Below are 22,165 nucleotides of genomic sequence, written 5' to 3'. Positions count from 1 at the left end.
TGGCCGGGTCACGCAGTAACTACGTTTGACTTGTGGAAAACTGCCAGGCTGTTGGCGGCGGCAGCTGCACCATTACTGTCTGGCCCTCCTTGCCAAGCCCTGGCCTTGAGGGGCTTCTCCATCTTGTCCCCGCGCCTCAGTCCAGGGCATGGGAAGGGGTGCACGGAGCTTGAAAATGCCCCTGAGGAGTGGTGCGGAGCTCCCACGAGCTCACAGCCTCCTCTGAACCAGATCTCCGCTCCGAGGCTGCCCCCTTGCCCGCCTCCCTGGCTCCTTTTAGCTCCTTCCACTGCCAGGCCAGCACACCTGGAAGGAATGTGGTAATCAGTAAGAGAGTCCCCAGAGGGCCTTAGGAAGCGTCCCACTGCCAGGGAGAGATGGTATTTAGAATTGTGGCTGCTGTGGGTCTCTTGTGTCTCTGCTTGTCTCAGCTCAGACTTTTCTAGAGTTGCCTCTCACCTACAGTTTGGGCTGAATTGTGTCCTCTCCCCAACCCCCCACCCCCACCCCAATTCATCGGTTGAAGTCCTAACTGTTAGTACGTCAGAATGGGACTGTTTTTGGAGACCTTTACAGAGGTCATTAAGGTAAAATGAGGCCCTTAGAGTGTCCCCTAATCCAGTCTGACTGGTGTGCTTATAAGAAGAGGACATTTGGACACGTGGAGCAACCCCCACACAGAGGGACGACCACGTGAGGACACAGAAGACGGCCGCCCACAAGCCAAGACGCCTCCAGAGATCCCACCTCTGCTGAACCTTGATCGTGGACTTCAGCCTCCAGGACTGTGAGGAACTAAATTTCTGTTGTGTAAGCCGCCCAGTCTGGTGTTTTGTTACGGCAGCCTGAGCAGAGTGGGACACACCCGCCCCGGTGAGAGCGAGCATGCCCAGCAAGTGCGTCTATCCTGATGACAGCTCTGCAGCTTTGTGCCCGGCGTTCCCCATCCTGCTGGAGTCTTCGGGTCCGTGGTTGGTGCCCCGTGCCGAGGGGGATGGAAACACCAGGCTGTCTGTTCTTCATCCATTCGTCTGATTATTCCCAACACTGGCTGGAGCCCACTCTGTTCCAAGCACTGTTCCAGGCACTTGGGCTATGGCAGTGAATAGTGTGGACTGTCTTCCCTCAGGGCGTTTGCCATCTGGTCAAGGGTGGACAGACAATAAAATAAGTAAAATACGTGTGTGTCGGAAGGTGACATGTGCCACAGAAAAAAATAGAGCAAAAAAGGGGCTCGGAGTGCTGGGAGACAGAGGCCATTTTGGTTTGGAGCCCCGCGTTCTGGAAGACTTGCTGAGAAGGTGTCCTCTGACAGATGCCTGGAGCTGCGCTGGGGGGTTCCTGACCTGCTCGAGAACCAGCCCCTGTGTGTGTCGGACCTGCAGGGTGCCGGGGGTCACTCCTGACAGCCCAGTCGTGGTTTGTGGGGAGTCATCAGACATGCATAAAATTTCAGTTTAGAAACATAAACATCCCGTCCTTCAGGGGGGTGGGATCAGTCCCACCCCAAATCAGGATTCTGGGTTTCTAGAGAGAGACGTGTGTGTCTGTTTTCTATTTTTATTTGTATGGACAGAAAAGCACACAGATGGAGTGCAAGCACCATGACTGGTCAGGGCCCGTCTCTTCTCTTAAGTGGCTTACCCCCGGCTTAGCAGCAAGAGTCCCACGGTCCTAGACAACCTGGGCGGTGGGCCCCCCCCACCTCCAGGGTCCCCACTTGCCCAGCGCTGCTGACAGCAGGTGCTTTCACGCCTCAAAACAGTCTTGCTGAATGGGCTGGCAGGAGATGTGGAAGGTGGCTTTTGTAAACACAGCCCCAAACTCCACTCTAGAGGGGATTAAACGATCCCGCTTCGCGTTTATTTCTCCTGCATGCTCATTTTTCAAGGTGTCGGGTGTCCGTCAAACTTCCATGCTCTTTGATCAGAGGGAGGTGGGTTCATGAGACTCACCGAGGACGGGGCAGACCCACGGCGCAGTGAGGGAGGGGTTACCTGCCTGTGTGTGCCCCCCGGCCCCCCCTCCCCGCTTCCTTCCCTCCAGGCCCCCACAAGGAACGTTCTCCTGCATCTCCTTAAAAACCTTGGCTCCTTGCTGGGTGTCGCTTGCTCTCAGACAGACCGTGGCTCTGGTGTTTCTTACATCTGTTTGCGGGGTCGGGACTGCCCGTAACTCACTGTCGTGCTGTTGGCAGGAGAATTCGCACAGCCACAGCGACTGTGCAGAGAACTTCAAGCCGCAGATGCTGTATAAGGAGGACAAGCCGCAGGTGCCCTTGGAGTCGGACTCCGTGGAGTTCAACAACGCCATCAGCTACGTGAACAAGATTAAGACGCGTTTTCTAGACCACCCAGAGATCTATAGGTCGTTCCTGGAGATCCTGCACACTTACCAGGTACGAGGCCCCGCATCACACTGGGTGGGTGCAGGTGGTGCCATCCCGCTTTCAGGGGGCATCTGAGGCTTCCGCATTTTCTGGTCTGAAATTCATGAAATCCTGTACAATTCCAATGCGTTTTTTCCCTTTTTTTCCCCTTTGCATTAATCTTTTTCTTTTTACTGTAATAAAGTATACATAACATAAAACTTACCGTTTTAACCCTTTTTAAGTGTCCAGTTCAGTGGCATTAAGTACATTCATGCGTGCAGCCTTCCCCACCATCCATCCCCAGAGCTTGTTCATCGTGCAGAACTGAGACTGTCCCCATTGAGCAGTAACTCCTGCAGCCCCTCCCCCAGCTCCGGCTCCCACTGTCGCACTTCCCGTCTCTGTGAATTCGACAGCTCGAGGGAACTCCTATAATACAGTACTTGTCCTTTTGTGTCTGACTTCTTTGGCTCACGGTGATGTCCCGGAGGGTCATCCGTGTTGTAGCCTGGGTCAGAACTTCCTTCCTGTTTAAGGCTGGAGAACATTCCATGGCCTGGACGCACCACTTGTGTTTATCTGTTCATCCATGCCTGGACACCGGAGTTGCTCCCGTTTTTGGCTCCTGTGAATAATGCTGCTGTGAACAGGGGCATCCAGATACCTGTTGGAGTTTGGTTTTGTTAGGATTTTCATTTGCTCCTCGAGGCCCCTGTGCATCCCAAGAAGTGCTAGGAAACTCACAGTACAGGGATTTAGAAAGAACCTGAGAAGATGGTCTTCTTTTTATAAGACGGCTTCGCTAGTGTTTTGACAACACAGCTCCCCTCTGTTGATGCTGATTACAAGTGGATTACAAGTGGGCCCTGGGCCAGGCAGCGGGGCAGCGGAGATGAATGGCTGCTGCTTAGTTCAGTCGGGATGTGGAAGAGACTTAGAGATGGATGGGGTGGGAAAAAGGGAAGCGTGTAGAAGTCTGTCCGGATTCACGGTTGCGAGCCCCGACTGGGGCCGGTGGGTGGGGTTGTCAGGAAGGGCCGATTCAGCTTGAATCCTGAGAAATCAGTCAGAACCATCAGGCAAATGAGTATAGACAAAGAGTGGACTTTCTCGGTACTGGAAACAGCCTATGCAAAATCCTGGGGGTCAGAGCAGACCGCCAGCTTCAGGGGACCTGAGGGAAGGGGAGGGAGACATCAAGGGCTCTTGAGGGGTCGTCTCATGCCCTTTCCAGCCACGGTGTGGGAATCTCGAGCTGTGTGCTTTGGGAGAGCCCCAGTACCGCCACCTCTTGCTCTGTCACATTCTCGGGGGTAAAGTTGACAGGGATGTATTTCTAATGGCCATCCTGAGTTCTGCTTCCTGAGTTCCTGCCCTCCCGACCCGGGTCCCCTTCAGTCCTCATCTTGTTGCTTTAAGCTCTGGATTAGGCCATCTTCCTTGAACTCTTGGGGTCTTTCTGACTCTGGGTGGCCAGGTCCCTTGTCCTGGTAGTGCCTTTCCTTCCCTCGTCACCCTGTTTCCAAGGCCCAGTGCCAGCTCCCCACTCCCCGCCCCCTGTCCAGCTTAAAGGGCCCCCTTTGCCCTTGTGAGGGCAGTGGGTTCGTCACTGACCATGTACTTCCCCTGCCTCTGGTTGAGCACACGCAAAGACTGAGGCCAGATCATTCCATGACTGTGTCCCTGACCACATCCCCTCCCACTCCCACGTAAGCCCCATCCCTGGCCAGGGCTCGGGCTCTGTTGTGGGGTGGGACGAGGACAGAAGCATTCAGGGCACCCCGAGTTGTTAGGGTGGTGGACTGGGTTCCTTTCTCCCAGCGGTGGCGGGCATGGGCTCTGCCAGGCGGTTCTCTGTTTCGTGAGTCATCCTTCTGTCCCCTCCACGGTGGGATGCCTGAATGTCACAGCCTGGGGTGCCTCGTTCCTTGGCTAATGACTCATTTTCCCTTTCCTGAAAATCGGCAGAAGGAGCAGCTAAGCACAAAGGGCCGGCCATTCCGCGGCATGTCTGAAGAGGAGGTGTTTACCGAGGTGGCCAACCTCTTCCGGGGCCAGGAGGACCTGCTGTCCGAGTTTGGACAGTTCCTGCCTGAAGCCAAGCGGTCTTTGGTGAGTACGGAGTGCCCACCTTGGCCCAAGGGCCACCTCCTCAGCTGGGACCCTGTTGGGAGGTGGAGAGCATCCCGCTGTGGAGACCTGCTTGTAACCAGTGCCTATGGGAAGGTGCCGGTGGGGGCAGTCTGAGGCTTGGCAGTGACTGCGGAGTGGGGGCAGAGGGCAGAGAGGGTGAGGAGGGGCCTGAGATGGGGAGGTTGGGGGTGCGGACTGCATCATCAGCCTTGTTCACCCCGTCATGGCCTGAGGCCTGCTGGGTTGCGCTTTCCATATCCTCTTTTCATTGTATTTTCTATGAACATAAGGCTTTCTTAAAAATTGAAGTAAAATTCACATAACATTAAATGCACCATTTAAAGTATACCGTTCAGTGGCATTTGGTACATTCACAGTGTTGTGCAGCCAGCACTTCTGTCTAGTTCCAGAACGTTCTCATCACCGCAAAGGAGACCCCGTCCCTGTGAGCAGTCACTCCCCATTCCCCCTCATCCAGGCCCTGGCACCCACGCACCTGCGTCTGTCTCTGGAGATGGATCTGTTCTGCACATTTCATGTGAATGGGATCCCACACCCTGTGGCCTTTAGTGTCTGGGTCTCGCGCAGCGTGAGGTTTTCACGGTTCATCCACGTCGCAGTGCGCATCGGTGCTTCATCCCTTTATGTGGCCAAGTCACACTCCGTTGTGTGGACGGACCACATTTTACTTATCCAGCCATCCGTTAGTGGACATTCGGGTGGTTTCTTTTTGGTGATCGTGAATGACGCTGCTGTGGACATGGGCGCGGGAGGATTTGTTTGAGTCCCTGTTTTCACTTCTTCGGGGTCTGTACCCAGGAGTGGAATTGCCGAGTCATACGGTGACTGTTTCACTTTTTGAGGAACTGCCAGACTCTCTTCAGGGCAGCTGCGCCATCTTCTGTTCTCACTAGCCATGTACTTCACATTGTCCCCAACACCTGGTGTCTTGTTTTTTTAAATTACGGCAGAGTCATTGTGAAGCTGGACCTCATCGTGGTTCTGATTTCCATTTCCCTGGTGACTAATGATATTGAGTGTCTGGCGTGCCTGTTGGCCATTTGTATACCTTCTTTGGAGAACTAAGTCCTTTGCCCCTTTTTTAGTTTGTCTCTATTATTGAGCTGTAAGGGTTCTTTATATATATATTCTGGGTACTAGGCCCTTATTAAAAATTTTTCTCCTTTTTGTAGGTCGTCTTTTCACTTTCTTGTTAGTGTCCTTTATTTTTATTTTTTTTTTAAGATTTTATTTATTTGACAGAGAGAGACACCGCGAGAGAGGGAACACAAGCAGGGAGAGTGTGAGAGGGAGAAGGAGGCTTCCCGCTGAGCAGGGAGCCCGATGCGGGGCTCCATCCCAGGACCCTGGGATCATGACCTGAGCTGAAGGCAGACGCTTAACGACTGAGCCTCCCAGGCACCCCTTGTTAGTGTCCTTTAATGCACATGTTTTTAGTTCTGATCAAATCCAATTATCTATTGTTTCTTTTGTTGCTCATGCCTTTAGTGTCTCAGAATCTATACCAGATCTGAGGACAGGAAGGTTTCTCCCTGTATTTTCCTCTAAAAGTTTTTATAATTTTAGCTTTCATAGTTAGGTCATTGATGCATTTTGAGTTAGTTTTTGTTGTATATGGTGTGAGGTAGGGATCCATCATCATTCTTTTGCAAGTGGAGATCCAGTTTTCCCAGCACTGTTTATTGAAGCGACTTTTCTGTTCCCATTGAATGGTTCTGGCACCCTTGTTGAAAACCGGTTGACCATAGTTGTATGGATTTGTTTCTGGACTGTTTGTTCCAGTCCATTGATTCCCACGTCTCTTCTTAGGCCAGCACCACACTGCCTTGATTACTGTAACTTTGTTTTAAGTCTAAAATGAAGAAGTGATTTGAATTGTGTTCTTTTTCAAGATTATTTTGTCTAGTCAGGGCCTCTCAGAATGCCATATAAACTTGAAGATCAGCTTTTCCGTTTCTGCAAAAAAGGGGGAAAAGTCATTGGGATTTTGATAGGGATTGCACTGAATCTTTAGAGTGCTTTGGGGAATGTTGCCATCTTGATAATGTTAAGTCTTCTGATCTGTGAACATGAGGCATCTTTCCATTTATTTAAATCTTCTTTAATTTCTTTCAGCAACATTTTGTGGTTTTTGATGTACATGTCTTGCACCTCCTAAGTTAAATTTATCCCTAAATATCTTATTCTTGTTTTCTTAATTTCATTTTTGTATTGTTCGTCATGTATGTATGTACAAATACCACTGATTTTTGTGTGTTGATTGTGTGTCCTGCAGCTTTGCTGAGTCTGTTTACCAGCTTTAATAGTCTTGGTACATTCGCTAGGATTTTTTATATGCATGTTACCATGCCATCTGCTAATAGAGATAGTTTTCCTTCTTCTTTTCCAGTTTGAATGCCTTTTAGTTCTTTTTCTTGGCCTAATTGCTGTGGTGGAGCCTCTAGTACTGAGCTGAGTAGAAGTGGTGAGAGGAGGCACCCTTGTTTTGTTCCTGATCCTAGAGGAGAAGCCTTCCATCTTCCACCTGAGTGTGCTGGGAGCTGTGGGCTTTTCATAAACACCCCTTAATCCAACTGAAGAAATACCCTTCTGTTCCTGGTTTGTTGACTGTTCCTTTTCCTCTTTTTGTTCCTCTCTGCTTCGGATGGTGACCTGGGGCCTGCGCACATGAGAGGTCCCCTCACCACCCCCCCCACCAAAGTGCATCACTACCACCTCTCCTGGGTCCTGCTTCTAAGTGAAGCTGCAGTGGGGGGCAGGGCTGGGGGGCGCAGCAGTATCAAAGTGGGAGGGGCTTGGTGGGGTGGGTGCAGGAGTCTGGGTTTGGGTACCATCAAGAATCACATGACCTTCCAGTGTGCATGAGTGCTGCCTCAAAGTCGGGATGCCACCCAGAAACACTTCCTGACTCAAAGTCAGAGAAGCTCTGTGCCTCTGCGGGATTGACGTCAGGTCCTGGAGCTGTCGCCCATCCTTCACCCTGCCTGGAGCTCTGGGTGTCCTTAGGGGCTGGAGGGCTAGGCAGAGCCCCGGGAGCACACAGCCTGGGCCAGGACGCTCACTCTGTGTCCGCAGGTGCTCAGGAGGGCTTGAGCCAACCACGTCACTCACTTCCCGGGCCTAGTTGCCTTCTCTCTCACATGGCGATGGAGGCCCCCCTGCTCAGCCTTGGCGAGCCGTCATCCTCTAAGTGCTTCTCACTCGGCCCAGCACGTGTGCAGTGCTGCAGGAAGAACAGCTCTGACTGTTGAGGAAAAGTACGCAGAGGATCCAGATGGATTGTCCCCGCCCCCTCCCAGTGCCAATGTCGCCCGCCGCCCTGCCCTCCCCAAGTGTCCACCCAGGCGGCAGGGCCTTCCTCTGCCTCCCCAGGGCCCACTGGCCTGCTGCCTGTGGCAGGCCCCTGAGGAGTACCTGGGGAGGGCTGGCAAAGCCCTCGTGTGCGATTCCCGACCCCTCCCCGGGGGACAGGGAGCTCACCTCCACCAAGGACAGCTTTGCTCCCAGCTGAGCCCATCTCCTCGTGTCCCCACCCTCATGTCCACTCTTAGCTGCCACCGCCCCCCCCCCCCAAGCACAGCATCCCTCCTTAGGCTTGGTGCGCTTTTCCCAAATAATGTCTTGTGCTGTCCTGGCATCACTCTCATTTCTTTCTCTGCTTGCCAGAGAGCCTCCTAACTGGCTCCAGGGGCCACATAGAGGAATCTCACTGCCTCCTGCCCGCTGCGCACCCTTGTGTGGGTGCGGCCTGAGGCACAGTTGCAGGCACTCGGGCCTCCAGGTCCCAAGAGCTGGGGCTGTGCGCTGCTGCGTGCCGGCTGACCCTGACTCGCCCCCTTGTGTGGCCCGCTTGGTCATCCTCTGTCCTTGGTCCGCTGTCATCCTCTTGGATCTGCCTCTTATATCTCGGCTCCAGCCTCTCTGATGGCGGCTCTTTCCCTGAACCCTGCCCTCGCTGGGGGCAGCGCGGGAGACAGGGGCAGCCCTCCTTCACCCCCCCACAATCCCCCTGGGAAGGAAGGCCTGGCTGAAGCTTTCTCCGCTCTGGCAGAGATCAAGGGGCCAGGGACGTGCCCTTTCTCTACACCCCAAGGAGGCTGGAGAGAGCAACCGTGCCTGGACAGGAGCTGGACCAAGGGCACACAGTTGAAGGGCCCTGGCAGGTCACCTCCCCCGAACCTCAGTTCCTCCTCTAGGAAGCGGCCATGAGGATGTCTCCCCCTAAGCCCTCTGGAAGGTTCCTCAGCAAAGTGCTTGGCCTGGGTGAGGGGCTGCGAGCAGAGCCCCTTCTGCTACAGCTGTGGGGGGCAGGGCACGGCAGAGGCTCGGGAACCGATAAGCAGGCTGTGGGGCTCTGCAGGCCTGCCACAAGGACAGCCTTAATTAGTTCCCTCTTGTGATTTCCTCTTGGTGTCGGTGACTCAGTGCTGGGCGGGCTGCAGGGGGCAGTGGAGCCCCCGTCCTCTGATTGCTGTGATCGCGGCGCCCCCTGCTGGGCACCACTCAGCACTTACGAAGCTGGACCCCGACAAAGCCTGCCCTGGAGAAATAAGCATCTCCCTCAGAAAAGCACCTGCCCACACAGTTTCTGGAAATAGCATTCGATTAGAGCGTCTTGTACAGTTTAAGCGATTGAATCAGTTTTTTAAAAATTATTCAAAATACCCACATAGAATCTGTTGTATAATTTGATCTTTATCTTCACCGTCCTTTATATTAAATTTTGAATTTCTATTAAAACAGCAGGAAAAAGAAACCAAAGATGAAATTTGATACTGTTCTAATTAAAAGTGGGCTAAGTCAGAGTCGACAAACTTTTTTTTTTTTTGTGAAGGGCCTGATAGTAAGTGTCTTAGGCTTTGCAGGCCGGTGGGTCTCTATCACAAAGACCTGGGAAAGCAGCATTGGATGGTATGTCAACCAGTGGGCATGGTTACGTGCCAATAAAACTTTATTTATAAAAGGGGGCTGAGCATGGTGACTATGTCAGCCCCTACCCAGAGGGTCTTTAAGGGTCCATCTAGCTCACATGTTCACAAGTGGGGACACGTAACTATAAAAAGTAAGAGCTGCCTGAAGTGTTAAGGACACTGGGTAAGACTAAGCTTGCCTTCCAGCTGGGGAAGCGTGGCTGGGCCGCAGTGGGTCTGTCTCCCTGGGAGGCCCCTGGTCCACTCAGCACCTCACGGTGCCACCTGGCCGCCTCCTTTACGGGTTGGTGCCTGCACCTGTTCCGGCATCTACAAAATGGAATAGTTGAAAGTGTTTCCACTTAAGGTTCTTAGAGTAGCTCTGAATCTTCAGAAGACTGTTCTCCAGAGAAGCATAATCCCCTAAGGGCCAGGTTTTGCATATAGTTAAATGATAGGTCTTTAATATTACCATTGTAATTATTATCATAAAAATCATGCCCGTTCATGAGAAAATCAAGCACTAGTTAGGACATTAGGTGTGAAAAGTAAACTTCCCCTTGTCTCAGTTTCCTGGTTGCTCTCTTCAGAGTTCAGGTACTCTCAAGTGTCTTATACCATGTATTTTTCTAGAAATTTCCTACACAGGGACAAACAAGTGTTTATCCTTTAAGAAAAGCTAAATGGTGTCCTGTTTATTCTGCTCCTTGGGTTTTTTTCTTGTTCCTTAAGAACGTATCAGGTATGCCTGTCCCCAGCAGGGGGGCAGAGGACACAGACACAGAGCTAGCTCGCTGGTATCTGGTAGTTCTGGCTGTTTTGCTTGGATACACCACGACTTACCCAGCCCACACCTCAGGCCAGCAGTACTCCCTTCAGGTGGCATCTCCACATCCCAGGTCCGGTGGTGGGGTGACTTGCGAGGTACCTCCCTGGCCCAGCACACATCTTGCAGAGAACCCAAGGTCTGTCTGTCTTCCCCGTGTCTGCTCAGCTTTCTGGCACATTCGCATAAATGCCAGTCCTGAACTGTTCATCCAGAACCGTTCCTCATAAATATTGCCAACACCCTGCGGATACCCCACTTGTGATGGCCGTTCCTGTCTGAAGCGTAGAGCCTGGGAGGACCAGTGAGGGAGGATGACAGTCCTCAAGACCTGTTTTTCCATTCGTAGAAAAGAACACAGACTTGGCTGGAAGGCCCGCCAAGGGACCTGGTGGCCGTCGGCTGTTTCTTGCTGCCAGGGCTTTGTGCCTTTCAGTCCCCTGCCTGAAATGCTTTCTGTGGGGCATGCAAGCATGCAGGCGGACTCCTGTTGTCAGTGGTGTGTGGGGTGAGCCCTACACACCAAAGCCCAACGCTGGTGTCTCCCTACTGTGCCCTCCTTCCCTAGCAGGACCCTCATCCGTCGCGGCCTTCCGTGCGCCTTCTCCCACCTTCACGAGGTTAGGATTATGATAATCTGGGTACGCCGGTCTCTCCCCTGGTAAACAGGACATCTCAGGAGCTAGAGTCTCCTCGCGTGCAGACGGGGGCCGTGGGCTGAGCCCGAGTTGGTTCCACACACCCACACACACCAAGAGCGCGTACTGAGCGGCCCAGCTGTATCTCTCCAGCACGAATCACTGCCCGGGTTTGTGTTCTTAGTTCACAGGAAATGGGCCCTGTGAAATGAACAGTGTCCAGAAGAGTGAGCATGAGAAGAATCTGGAACACAGCAAAAAGCGCTCTCGGCCCTCACTCCTCCGTCCGGTGTCCGCACCAGCCAAGGTAACCATCAGCTGTGCGCATAGATACCCGCCTACACAGACACCCAGCAACCTGGCCCTCCCTGTAGACGACCTAGGGAGCGATGGCAGAGGCTCTAAGCCGCAGGCCCGGGGCATGCGCGGAGTCTGGACCCTGGACTCACTGGAATTCACCAGCCGTGGGACCTTAGGAGGTCGGCTCACCTCTAAGGTGGCTGTTCACCCATTACCCGTGGCTCACAGGATTGTTATGAGAAGCGTTACCTCTTCCTGTGGAAACAGGAGGTACTGCCAGGTCCACTCCATGGTGGCTTTTTCATGGGCAGGGCCACCGTGTGCGGTTGTGCAGGTCGGTCACTGCACAAGGAGCACTGTTGAAGGGTGAGAGGGGCTGAGATCCAGCTCCTGCTGCACTCATCACCCATCCTGGTGATTGTCTAATTCCATCGTTTTTTGTGTGTTTACTAGTTGGCTTTCTGCTGTAGGGAAGAGCTTTTCCTTCGTTTCCCTTTATTGGGTTACCTACATCAACAGGGACTCCGGGTTGTAATCCGTGACTTTTATTGTTCATCTTGGCATCTAAACTGTCTCAGATTTGGCTGGTGGGACCCTTTCCAGCTGGCTTCTGTGTCCTCTAGACATATCGCCACATTGGGAGATGGTTTTGTAGGGTCCTCGATGCCCCAAGAGTATAGCCAATTCTGGTCTAAGTCCAGCTTAGAGACAAAAGTGTCACAGAGATTAAAGCCCAGGCTTCTCTAGGATCATCTTGTCTTCTTTCTGTCCCCTTGCCACCACCATCACAGCCACAGGACAAAACAGGCAGGCGAGAGGTCTCTGATACTGCATCCAGGGGTACATCTCCCTTGCTATTCCAATTTTGTGATACTCCTGCCTGTTACCAAAAGCCCTAAACTGCCGAAATTTAGAGCCCCAATCGTGGGTGGAACAGCTGTGACTGTCACCCTTCACTAGGCCGCGGAGGCTGAGGTGGGTGGTCCTGAGATTTCCTCCACAGGGGTCCCGGGCAGACCCCATCCAGCCCCTCGTGACAGCTGCTGTCAGGAGAGCTCATCATCGGCGACGTTGTGACTCTGACAAAGTCACAGCACGGAATTTCTCTCCACAGAAGAAAATGAAACTCCGAGGTACCAAAGACCTGTCCATCGCTGCCGTGGGGAAGTATGGCACTCTGCAGGAGTTTTCCTTCTTTGACAAGGTGAGCTGTCGAGGCCAGCCTCACCCAGCTCGGGTGTGCGGGACGGGAGCCCCTGGAAAGGGTGCCGGTAGGGTGGGCAGCGGCTGGGGCAGGCTGGGGAGAAGGGCTGGCACCCAGCTTGCACGGTGGGAGGCGGTGCGGGCAGGAGGCGGCGGAGCTCGGAGCGCACGCAGGTTTGAAGACACACATTGGCCTCCCCGAAGCTGTGTGGCTTTTCGAAAGCCAGGGTCGGTGGCAGGAGCCAGGAAGTTGGTCCCGTGCACATACCCTCCAAGCTAAGAATTAGTTGTCTGGAGACCCTTGTCCTGCCGGCCACATCCTGTCACTTGAGAGTACGTGCATCGGTGGCTCCTTGTTCACCTAGTGATGTCTGAGCCAAAGGGTGGGGGGAGTGCAGGTCAGCCTGGCCCTCCAGGGCCCCCTCGTTCCCTCTCCCCGCAGGTTCGCAGGGTGCTGAAGAGCCAGGAGGTCTACGAGAACTTCCTCCGCTGCATCGCGCTCTTCAACCAGGAGCTCGTGTCCGGCTCCGAGCTCCTCCAGCTCGTCAGCCCATTTCTGGGGTGAGTGACACTTCCCACACGGGTGTGTGTCCATAAACTGTCCACCCTTCTGTTGCTTGTCGCTTTCGGAAAACGGTAAATGCTTTCTTTGATTTTCGTTTGTAAGTCGCCATGGTGGCGGAGGTCGTTCTAGATTAAGCCGCAGTAGAGTGAGAAAGAACACAGGCCCTGGGCTCTTCTCCCACCGTGACAACCAGGATGCTGACACTTGCACAATCCACCCGTCCTGTCGGGTTTTCCTGGTGCGTGCGTGTGCGTGGGTGTGCGTGCGTGGGTGTATAGCTCCATCACCTGAGAAGGTTCCTGTGTCACCACAACAGTCAAGAGACCGAGCGGCTTCAGAACCACAGGGATGCTTGTGTTGACCTGTGATACCCACACCCACGTCCCTCGTCCGCCCCACCCCAGTCTCAGCCGCACAACCCCGGCAAGCCCCTAACCTGCGTGACAGAAGTGTTCTGTAGCTGGAATTACACAGTACACAACCTCTGGGGATTGGGTTTTCTTCACCCAGCCTAATCCTCTAGAGATGCACTTGATGCGTGCTTTTAAAAATTCTGCCAATCAGAAATTGCCAGGAGGAAGGAAATGGCCACTCGGCACCCCTGCTGGCCAGAGAGAAGCCCTGTTCACGGGGCCAGCGGGCCGCTTCCAGCACAGGCTGCCGAGTGGGGCAGACCCTGCGGGCTGGGCGGCCGCCGGGAGGACAGAGGTTTTCTAGGAGGCGAAGGCTCGTGCCGGGGGCACTTTAGGAGCGGAGTGGGCCGGCCCAGCATCGCCCCTGCTCGTCAGCTCTGTCGCATCGGGCGAGTTCCGTAGACAGTCTGAGTCTCCGTGTTCCTGTGATGAAACGGGGATGTCTAGAGGCAGCACGCGCGGTTTCAGAGCGCTCCACGGGGGCCGTACACGTACGACCTGTGAACCGGCGTCTGGAACGCGGCGAGTGCACATTATACAATGACTGTAGCAGCTTCGTTAGCCCTCACGTCCTCCCCAGGGACAGCTGCGTCCTGAGCCCTTTACTGTTAATTTGAAAAAGTTTTTTAATTTTTCTTTTTAAATATAAAATAAAGCACAGATCCAGGAAACCTCATGATGGGTGACTTGATGAGTCATTTTTAGGCAAAGCCCCTTGTACCACCCAAGTCACACACGGACCTTCGCCGGCCCCCCGGAGCCCCTCCCTGTGCCATCCCATCATGCTCCCCCAAACGTATCACCTGGGAGCGAGCGCCTCCCTACACTAAGGGTGGCGCGGGTCCTGTCAAGCTCACGGCTCACTCCTGCCTCCTCGTCTGGGTTTCATTTTAGGACGCATCTGGGAGTCTCTCCCCACTTGACTCCCTGCCGTTTCTGTGGTGGCAGCCCCGCACCTGCAGTCCCATCCTCCACGTCCCTCTGTCCACCAGGAGGCAGTGGCATCCACGTTCTGTGGTTCATTCACGGATTTATGCGTGCAGTGGGGGTGCAAAAGAGAGAACCTCAACAGTATTATTCACCTTTTGGCGGCCCAGGGTAGATGCTTGATTTCTTCCTTTATCACAATGGTTGGGTGATGATTCATATTCCTGTCCTATCAGGACCAATCAGGGACCAATTCTTTTTTTCTTTCCTTTTTTTAAAGCATCCTACGGGCTCATAGACACATTTGATGTGTTTCAATATATTTCTTATTTTTTTAAAGATGTATTTATTTTAAAGAGAGAGCCTGAGTGGGAGGGCCAGAGAGAGAGGGAGAGAGACTCAAGCAGACTCCCCGCTGAGCGTGGAGCCCGACACAGGGCTCGATCCCCCGACCCCAAGATCACAATCCGAGCCGAAACCAAGAGTCCGATGCCTGACGAACTGCGCCACCCAGGCGCCCCCGTTTTAGTATTTTAAAGACGAGGAGGCTGAGGCCCAGAGTGAAAACGTCCCCCTTTCCTCAGAGAGCTTGCCGTGGTGACGGGTGGGTCTAGGGTGGCTCTGCCTAGAAGCAGCTGGCCCTTCGCCCCTCCTCTGCCCTCCGGGCGTGATGCTGTCAGGCTGGGCTGCAGCATCCTTTTTTTTTTTTGAATTCGGTACTTCTTGGGTGTGTTTCTATGTGAGTTGTGAGTCGACATGATCGTTGGTGGCGACTGCGCACTGTTCCCTCACTTGTACGAATCAGGGTTTTCTCAGCAGGGCCCGTAACGAAGGACGTCTGTCTCCAGTCTCTATAGTCAGTGCTAAGGTCACGCTCCATAGGTTGGGATACTCGGAGGTCAAGTTAGGGTCGTCAGGCAGTGCTTCCTAAGGTCCTGAGAGGGTGCACACGTCACGGTGACCTTTTCACTTGGGTTCGCTTTCCCAGGCTGCTGAAGATCCCTGGCCCAGAGCGGGATGGCGCTGTGACACACCCTCGGCTAAAGCGTGGCTGGCTTTTTCTATGGGCTTGGATTGCACGCTCACTCCCGCGGCAGTGTGTCTGGGAGCTCAGAATCCAGTGCTCTGGCTCTGGGTCCCAGCTGGGGAGGGGATGCTGTTGCTGGAAGGATGAAGTGCTGTGGCGGGTGAGGGGCCTGTGGCGGCCTGTGCCGGGCAGGTTGCCCAGTTGGGTGGGTCACCAGCCCCAAGTCCGAATTGGGACCCTGCCACCTACCAGCAGCACGAGAGTTTCTTTGTTTGCAAAATGGCCAAACCTACCTCCTGCCATTGTCGGAGTGGGAGGGTAGGATTAAGGGAGAAGAATAAAGGAGCTCAAAATTGGAGGTGCTGAGCAGGGGGGCAGTGTCGGGTGGGGGTCCGCTGTTCCTAGTTCCACGTGCAGAGAGCAGCGTTGGGGGAGGCCCACGGGGGTGTGCAGCAAAGAACTACAACGGGCTGTGCTCGCTCGCCTTGCTGTCACGTCTGGCTGGGCTAGCGATCACCTCCACAAGACCTCCCTCGTGTTGTGAGCCTCGGCCTGGGTTTGCACGCCCAGGGGCAGCCAGGCACGGGGGGCCCAGAGATCTGCCACCTGCTGACGGCACAGCGGGAGTTGGGCCTGGCGTGGGCTGTGTCAGAGTGACAGTTCCCCCTTCAGAGAGCTTTCACGTTGGCGTTTATCACGGCTGCAACGTTAGATGTCCTTTGCACGGGTTTTGTTGATGTCTTCCCTCTCCAAGTTTCCGTTTGCTCGTGGGTTTTCCTTGTGAGCGGAGTTGGCACAGGGTCCCTACAGCGGGGCTCAGTGGATGGCCATGTCAGGAGGGGAGTGTGTGGTTCACAAAGGGAGCTGCGGGAGGCAGGATTGCCGTGCCACGTGTCAGAGTTACTGCATCCTTGCGGTAGGATTTTTTTTTTTAAGATTGTTTTAAGTAGTCTCTACACCCAGTGTGGGGCTTGAAGTCATAACCCCAAAATCAAGAGCCGCATGCATGCTCCACCAACTGAGCCAGCTAGGCGCCCCCGGTAGGGTTTGATACTCATTTAATCACAAATTCAGGTGACATTGGGGGCCAGTTGTATTAAAACCTTCCCATTGCTTGGCCGTTACATCATGACTTGCGTGATCATGTCTGTGGAGGGTTTCCTGGGAAAGGATCTCAGGTAAGAAGACTCTGGAGCGAGAGTTGGCGGACTTTATCTGTCAGGGGCCAAGGAGCAGTATTACTGAACTCTGGTATTGTTGTGCAAAACCAGCCACAGGCAGTACTAAGCAAATGGACACAATGGTGTACCAATAAAACTTTATATGCAAGGACAGGCGTGGACAGGTTGCCAGTAGTTTACCAAGCCCTGGCCTGCTGCCCGGCCTTTTCCAGTTAAAGAACATCACTAACCCCAGCTTCTGCCAGTCTGAATTGTCTATTCCAGCATGTTTCAAGGCTCTCCTGTTAGTGTTGGGACCTGGCTGGTGACAGGGGCGGGAGGCAGATTGACTCACACATTTGAGGGCATTACATACATCCTGATGCTTGGTTCCACCTCTCGCCCCTCCTCTCTAACCACTATTAGCAGGCGTCTACAGGAAGCCATTCTAAAATTGCTAGGTCCCTCCCAGAAAGCCCCAGGGAAGCCAACTTACTGTTTGTCTTTATTTCTGAAGGAAATTTCCAGAACTCTTTGCACAGTTCAAGTCCTTCCTGGGGGTGAAAGAGCTGTCATTCGCCCCACCCATGAGCGACCGATCCGGGGACGGAATAAGCCGGGAAATCGACTACGCATCTTGCAAGCGCATTGGATCCAGCTACCGAGCGCTCCCCAAAACCTACCAGCAGCCCAAGTGCAGTGGGAGGACGGCCATCTGCAAAGAGGTAGTGCTCCCTGGCGGCTCGTGTCGGCTTACGTGATGCGTCACCCCCCACGCTGCACAAACACCCATCACCCCCATGGTTTACATGAAAGAACTGAGCATCGACCCCCCTAAATATTGAATGATGGGTGGTGCTGGGATGCGGCCAGACAAAATGCCTGAGCTGAGACAATGGTTCCTTACCCTGCCGGCAGCTTTGGTAAACCGCAGAGCACATGGCATTGGCTTCGGCTTTGGCGTATTCCTCCATTTAGATTTACATGTATTTCTGCCAGGACCCTGCCCTGTCCCAGGTTCCCTGCCCTGGGTATGTCTCCGTTTAGCCCGACCATCAAATACTTTTTTCAGGTTAGTAGACAGGCTGTTACTCTGTTTCCAGAATTCAAGAGTGCTTGCTGGATTTCAGGATATCTAGTCCAGGGGCAGCAAACTAAAATCCAGCCCTATGCCTGCGTTTGTAAATAAAGTTTTATCAGCACATAGACGTGCGCATTCATTTACGTAGAGCCTGTGGCTGCTCTGGCAGGACAGAGGCAGAGTCGAGTCGTCCTGATGGATGGGCTGGCCCGCAAAACCTAAAATATTTGTTCTCTGGCCCTTTACAGAGAACGTTTGCCAACCCCTGAAATAGTACGATTTGTTTACTTGACCACAGTCCTGTTTTCTCTTAAAACCACTTTAAAATTAAGGTTGCCATCTGTATGAGAAGGTACTTTCCTATAAAATCCAGATTATATTGCTTGTCTCTGTATCGTTTATGCTGTACGGCACAGTATACGGTCCTGGCCACCGAGGCCTACCGCACTGGTCACAGCGTTTCCTCTCGGTGCAGGTGCTGAACGACACTTGGGTCTCCTTCCCCTCTTGGTCAGAGGACTCCACTTTCGTCAGCTCCAAGAAGACGCCCTACGAAGAGCAGCTGCACCGCTGTGAGGACGAGCGTTTCGAGGTGTGTGTGCTGGTGTTGCTGAGATCGGGGAGCCGTTGGGTGCAAGCCTGTCCCCGCTTCTCTACTTTAGTCTGTCCTTCTCCCTCTCCCCCCACCCCAGGGGCAGTGGGGGGGGCGGGGGGCGGAGGGCGTATCCGGATCCTCTCCACCCTCCCACCCTCTTCAAGTCTCTTTTGCAGTATCCGAGATTCCAGCACTTTCCAGCAGGGGGCAGCACCCAAAAGTGTCCCTTTTCTGCCTTGCTGGCCTCCAGGCTGGGTAGGCAATGGTGCTGTTTCTGTCTTAAGTATATTTATTTATTTAAATTAAATCAATTAACTCAAGTTACCTTAATTTTTTTCATCAGAGTGCTTATTGAAATCGTTGTATATTTACATGCAGCAAGTGATCCCGGCGACCCTTGTCCCAGTGGTCATAGCTTGTAAAGTTGCAGGCACAGTGTCCCAGCCAGGAGGTTGCCAGTGACACACCCCGAGATCTTATTCACGTCTCCACAGTTGAACTTGTGTTTGTGTGTGTGGTGTATACGTGTGCACCTGGGTATTCTCCACCACCACTAAGATACTCCACTGCTCCCCCACCCCTGGGATCCCTTGTGCCGCCCTTGACGGCCCTCCCTGCCTCCCTCCCCACCCCACCCCATGCCTGATCCCTGGCAGCCACGCTGTCCTCCAGCTCTGTCACTCTGTCGTGAGTGGAATCACAGTGCGTTCCCTTTGGGGATTGGCTCCCCATCAGCACGTGCCCTGAGAGCACTCCCTTTTTATTGCCGTTGATGCCCACGAAGTGGGCCAGCCCGGGGCCCGTTTCCCTCCTCAGATGGGGCCACCCTTCTAGCCGCTGGATGTTCGTGCAGGGGTGAGGAGCCCACGAGTCTTGTTTTGTGGGTGCCTGGCTCACACCATTGCCGGGGTCGGACCCCAGCCCCTTAACCAACCGTGCTTGCTCTGGGCCCCTGGAGCCGCCTCAGGGCCACCACGGCCTGGCGTCCGTCATCCCCGCCCAGAGACACAGAAGTTGATCGGTTCTGTCCGCGCATCTCTTCTGCCAACCCAAGCTGGTCCCCGGGGTCCCAGGGCCCTGCTGCCCCCCGACAGCCGACCCCTGCCTTCCTTTCCATAGTTAGATGTCGTCCTGGAGACCAACCTGGCCACGATCCGCGTGTTGGAAAGTGTGCAGAAGAAGCTGTCCCGGATGGCGCCTGAAGACCAGGAGAAGTTCCGGCTGGACGACTGTCTGGGGGGCACGTCGGAGGTGATCCAGCGCCGCGCCATCCACCGTATCTACGGCGACAAGGCTCCAGAGATCATTGAGAGCCTCAAGAAAAACCCCGTCACTGCCGTCCCTGTCGTCCTGAAAAGGTGTGCTCCAGATTCTCGCTGCTCCGCCTGCTGCGGGCTGTCCCCGTGGAGCTCATTAGTGCTGTTTGTCACCAGTGTGAAGGGGGGCGGGGAGCTCCCCGGGGCCTCGGGCTGGCTTAGTGCGGTTTCCAATCTTTCTTCGTCACCCCGTTCTACTCCTGAGAGAAAAACACAACTGCACAGTTGTCTGTGTCTTTCTGGAACTTTCCACCACGCACGTAATCATATCCAAACATGAAATGTAACTATTTTAAAGCACAAACAGGATCGTTCTGTGGCACAGCTTGCCTTTTACTTAGCGGTGCATTTTAGGAACTTTTTTGTGCTGGTGAACAGGTATTAATTAAGTGGCTGCCGTTGACCACGTGCTGTGCTCAGCCCTGGGGTTGCAGAGCCCAGCCAGGCTGACACAGTCTCTTCTCGTGGGGCTTGCAGTCACGCGAGTGAGCCCGGTGGTTGATCCAGCACCCACCCAGAGTGTGGTCAGTGCCATGGGCCAGGGCAGGGAGGAGGTGCTGGGGCAGCGATGTTTGAGAAACTAAAACCAGCCACGTTGGTTCTGCAGAACCGTTGCTCCCTCCCGTCTTCTTCAGCACAGAACCCGCGGCCCAGGCCAGGAGCCGGCTGCCCTGAGTGTGGGACACTCGGCTGGGCCCGTGGGTGGATGACAGGCTGCCCGTGCAGCAGGGATGACGGGTGGGTGCCCGGGGTTGTCCCCATGCTGAGCCCCTCTGACCCCACAGGCTGAAGGCCAAGGAGGAGGAGTGGCGGGAGGCCCAGCAGGGCTTCAACAAGATCTGGCGGGAGCAGTATGAGAAGGCCTATCTCAAGTCCCTGGACCATCAGGCTGTAAACTTCAAACAGAACGACACCAAGGCCCTTCGCTCCAAGAGCCTACTCAATGAGATCGAGAGTGTCTACGACGAGGTGAGGCTCTCTGCCCAGGGCTGCGCGGGCAAGGGGTCCTGGCTCTGCTTCTGGCTCTCCCAGTCTCGGGCGGGCTGCCAGCTCTCTGCCTCTGTTTCCCTAGCATCCCTCTTGCAGGGCTCTGTGGGGGTGGAAGGGATGTTTCTGTGGCACTCAGCGGGTCCAGGGGGAGGATTGTGGCGGCTCTGCTGTGGCTAGAAAAGGGCTCTCCCCTCCCCTGCCTCCTTCCCTCCCACTTACCCCTGGGTAAGTCACTGTCCTTCAGGTGACTTCAGCTGTCCTTTCTCTGCTGCCAGCTGTGTGCCCGGCACAGGTAGACCCTGAGAAGGAACATTCCATCTGACCCTTAGTCACAGACCTTATTTTAGCAGTGATGAAACTGAGGCACGAGAGGTGGCCACTTGCCAAGGCCAGTCGCGGGAGACCAGGGCTCCGGGCTCTAGGCCTCTGCCTCTAGCCGCTGCCCTGGGCCTTCTTGCCAGCTTCGGCACAGTCAGGCTCGTGGGGCCTGAACCACAGAACTAAGCCAGAGCTGGGTCTAGACTTCGAGCATTTAGGCATCGAAAAACACGTGCAGGGGCGCCTGGGTGGCACAGCGGTTAAGCGTCTGCCTTCAGCTCAGGGCGTGATCCCGGCGATCTGGGATCGAGCCCCACATCAGGCTCTTCTGCCATGAGCCTGCTTCTTCCTCTCCCACTCCCCTGCTTGTGTTCCCTCTCTCGCTGGCTGTCTCTATCTCTGTTGAATGAATAAAATAAAATCTTTAAAAAAAAAAAGAAAAGAAAAACACGTGCAGGGAGTGAGTTACTTGCAAGAGCCTGTGATGGAAGCCCCTTCCCTCCTGCCTCCCTGCCCTGGGCAACTGTCAGCCCACAGGGCCCACCTGCAGCTAGTCCGCTTTCCTCGCTTGACTCCTCGAGTCGGTGGTCCAGGCTTGAGAGCGCCACCCCCACTCCCCCCAGCAGCATCTGTGGGACAGCATCAGAAAGAATGGATGAGGTGACCGGTGAGGCCCACCACAGTCACCACTGAGTTCCTTCACTCTTTCCCTGAGGGCTGGGGGAAAGGGGTACAGCACTGTTTGGGGCCAGAAGTCAGCCCACCAGCCTCGAGGGCTCTGCATGTGCAAGCCCTTCGTGCATAGGGAAGTCCGCCCTCACTGTTGGGGGTTAGCAGAGCACAGTTCTGTATCCCATGCATCGGAACTGGCTCCAAGGAAAGCACTTAAAAAGATTTTTGAGGATGTTTGTGGCACAGATGAGATGGGGACTCACAAAGCTGTAGGAGAAGGGAAGTCACGCCAGAGCCAGGAGCCAGGCACAGCCGCTCTCAGGCCTCCCCGCCAGCGGGGGAAGGAGATCTGGGGCTGCGGCAGAATTCAGCGTCACTGAGGGAGCACGACCTCTAGTGGAAAGAAACAGGAGTCGCCCACCCCAGAAAGCCGAGGCCCTGGCACTGCACCTGTTTTCTGTCGGTCATGCCTTCTGTGGCTGTTCGAGGAGCCCCCTCAGTGCTGTACCCTGGGCTGGTCACCTAGAGATGAGGGAGACCCAGCCCTGCCCCCAGGAGCCCTCCCCCTGCAGGGACAGCATCCACGCTCACTTTTCTGAGAGCCAGGGTGTGTGTCGGCCTCCGTGCCTGGTGGCTGGGGATTGGTGCCACCCGGGAGAGAACGTTGTCGGGCCTGACCTCAGCAGGCAGTTCAGGGTA

General features: G+C 54.5%; 1 protein-coding gene across 1 annotated transcript in view; it reads left to right on the top strand.

Moving 5' to 3' along the window:
• The window catches only part of SIN3B (SIN3 transcription regulator family member B), a 35,944-nt gene that overhangs the window by 6,000 nt on the left and 7,779 nt on the right, over positions 1 to 22,165 (top strand). The window contains exons 4-12 of the mRNA XM_040629092.1: positions 2,198 to 2,398; positions 4,340 to 4,483; positions 11,084 to 11,206; positions 12,314 to 12,403; positions 12,845 to 12,963; positions 17,012 to 17,219; positions 18,051 to 18,167; positions 19,290 to 19,528; positions 20,272 to 20,455. Coding sequence (XP_040485026.1) covers positions 2,198 to 2,398; positions 4,340 to 4,483; positions 11,084 to 11,206; positions 12,314 to 12,403; positions 12,845 to 12,963; positions 17,012 to 17,219; positions 18,051 to 18,167; positions 19,290 to 19,528; positions 20,272 to 20,455 — 1,425 coding nt within the window. The remainder of the gene's footprint in view (positions 1 to 2,197; positions 2,399 to 4,339; positions 4,484 to 11,083; positions 11,207 to 12,313; positions 12,404 to 12,844; positions 12,964 to 17,011; positions 17,220 to 18,050; positions 18,168 to 19,289; positions 19,529 to 20,271; positions 20,456 to 22,165) is intronic.

Source organism: Ursus maritimus, unplaced genomic scaffold (assembly GCF_017311325.1).
Source record: "Ursus maritimus isolate PB19 unplaced genomic scaffold, ASM1731132v1 scaffold_14, whole genome shotgun sequence".
In the NCBI taxonomy this organism is placed as follows: Eukaryota; Metazoa; Chordata; class Mammalia; order Carnivora; family Ursidae; genus Ursus; species Ursus maritimus.
Note: the sequence above shows the minus strand (reverse complement) of the source record. Positions and strands in the feature narration are given on the sequence as shown.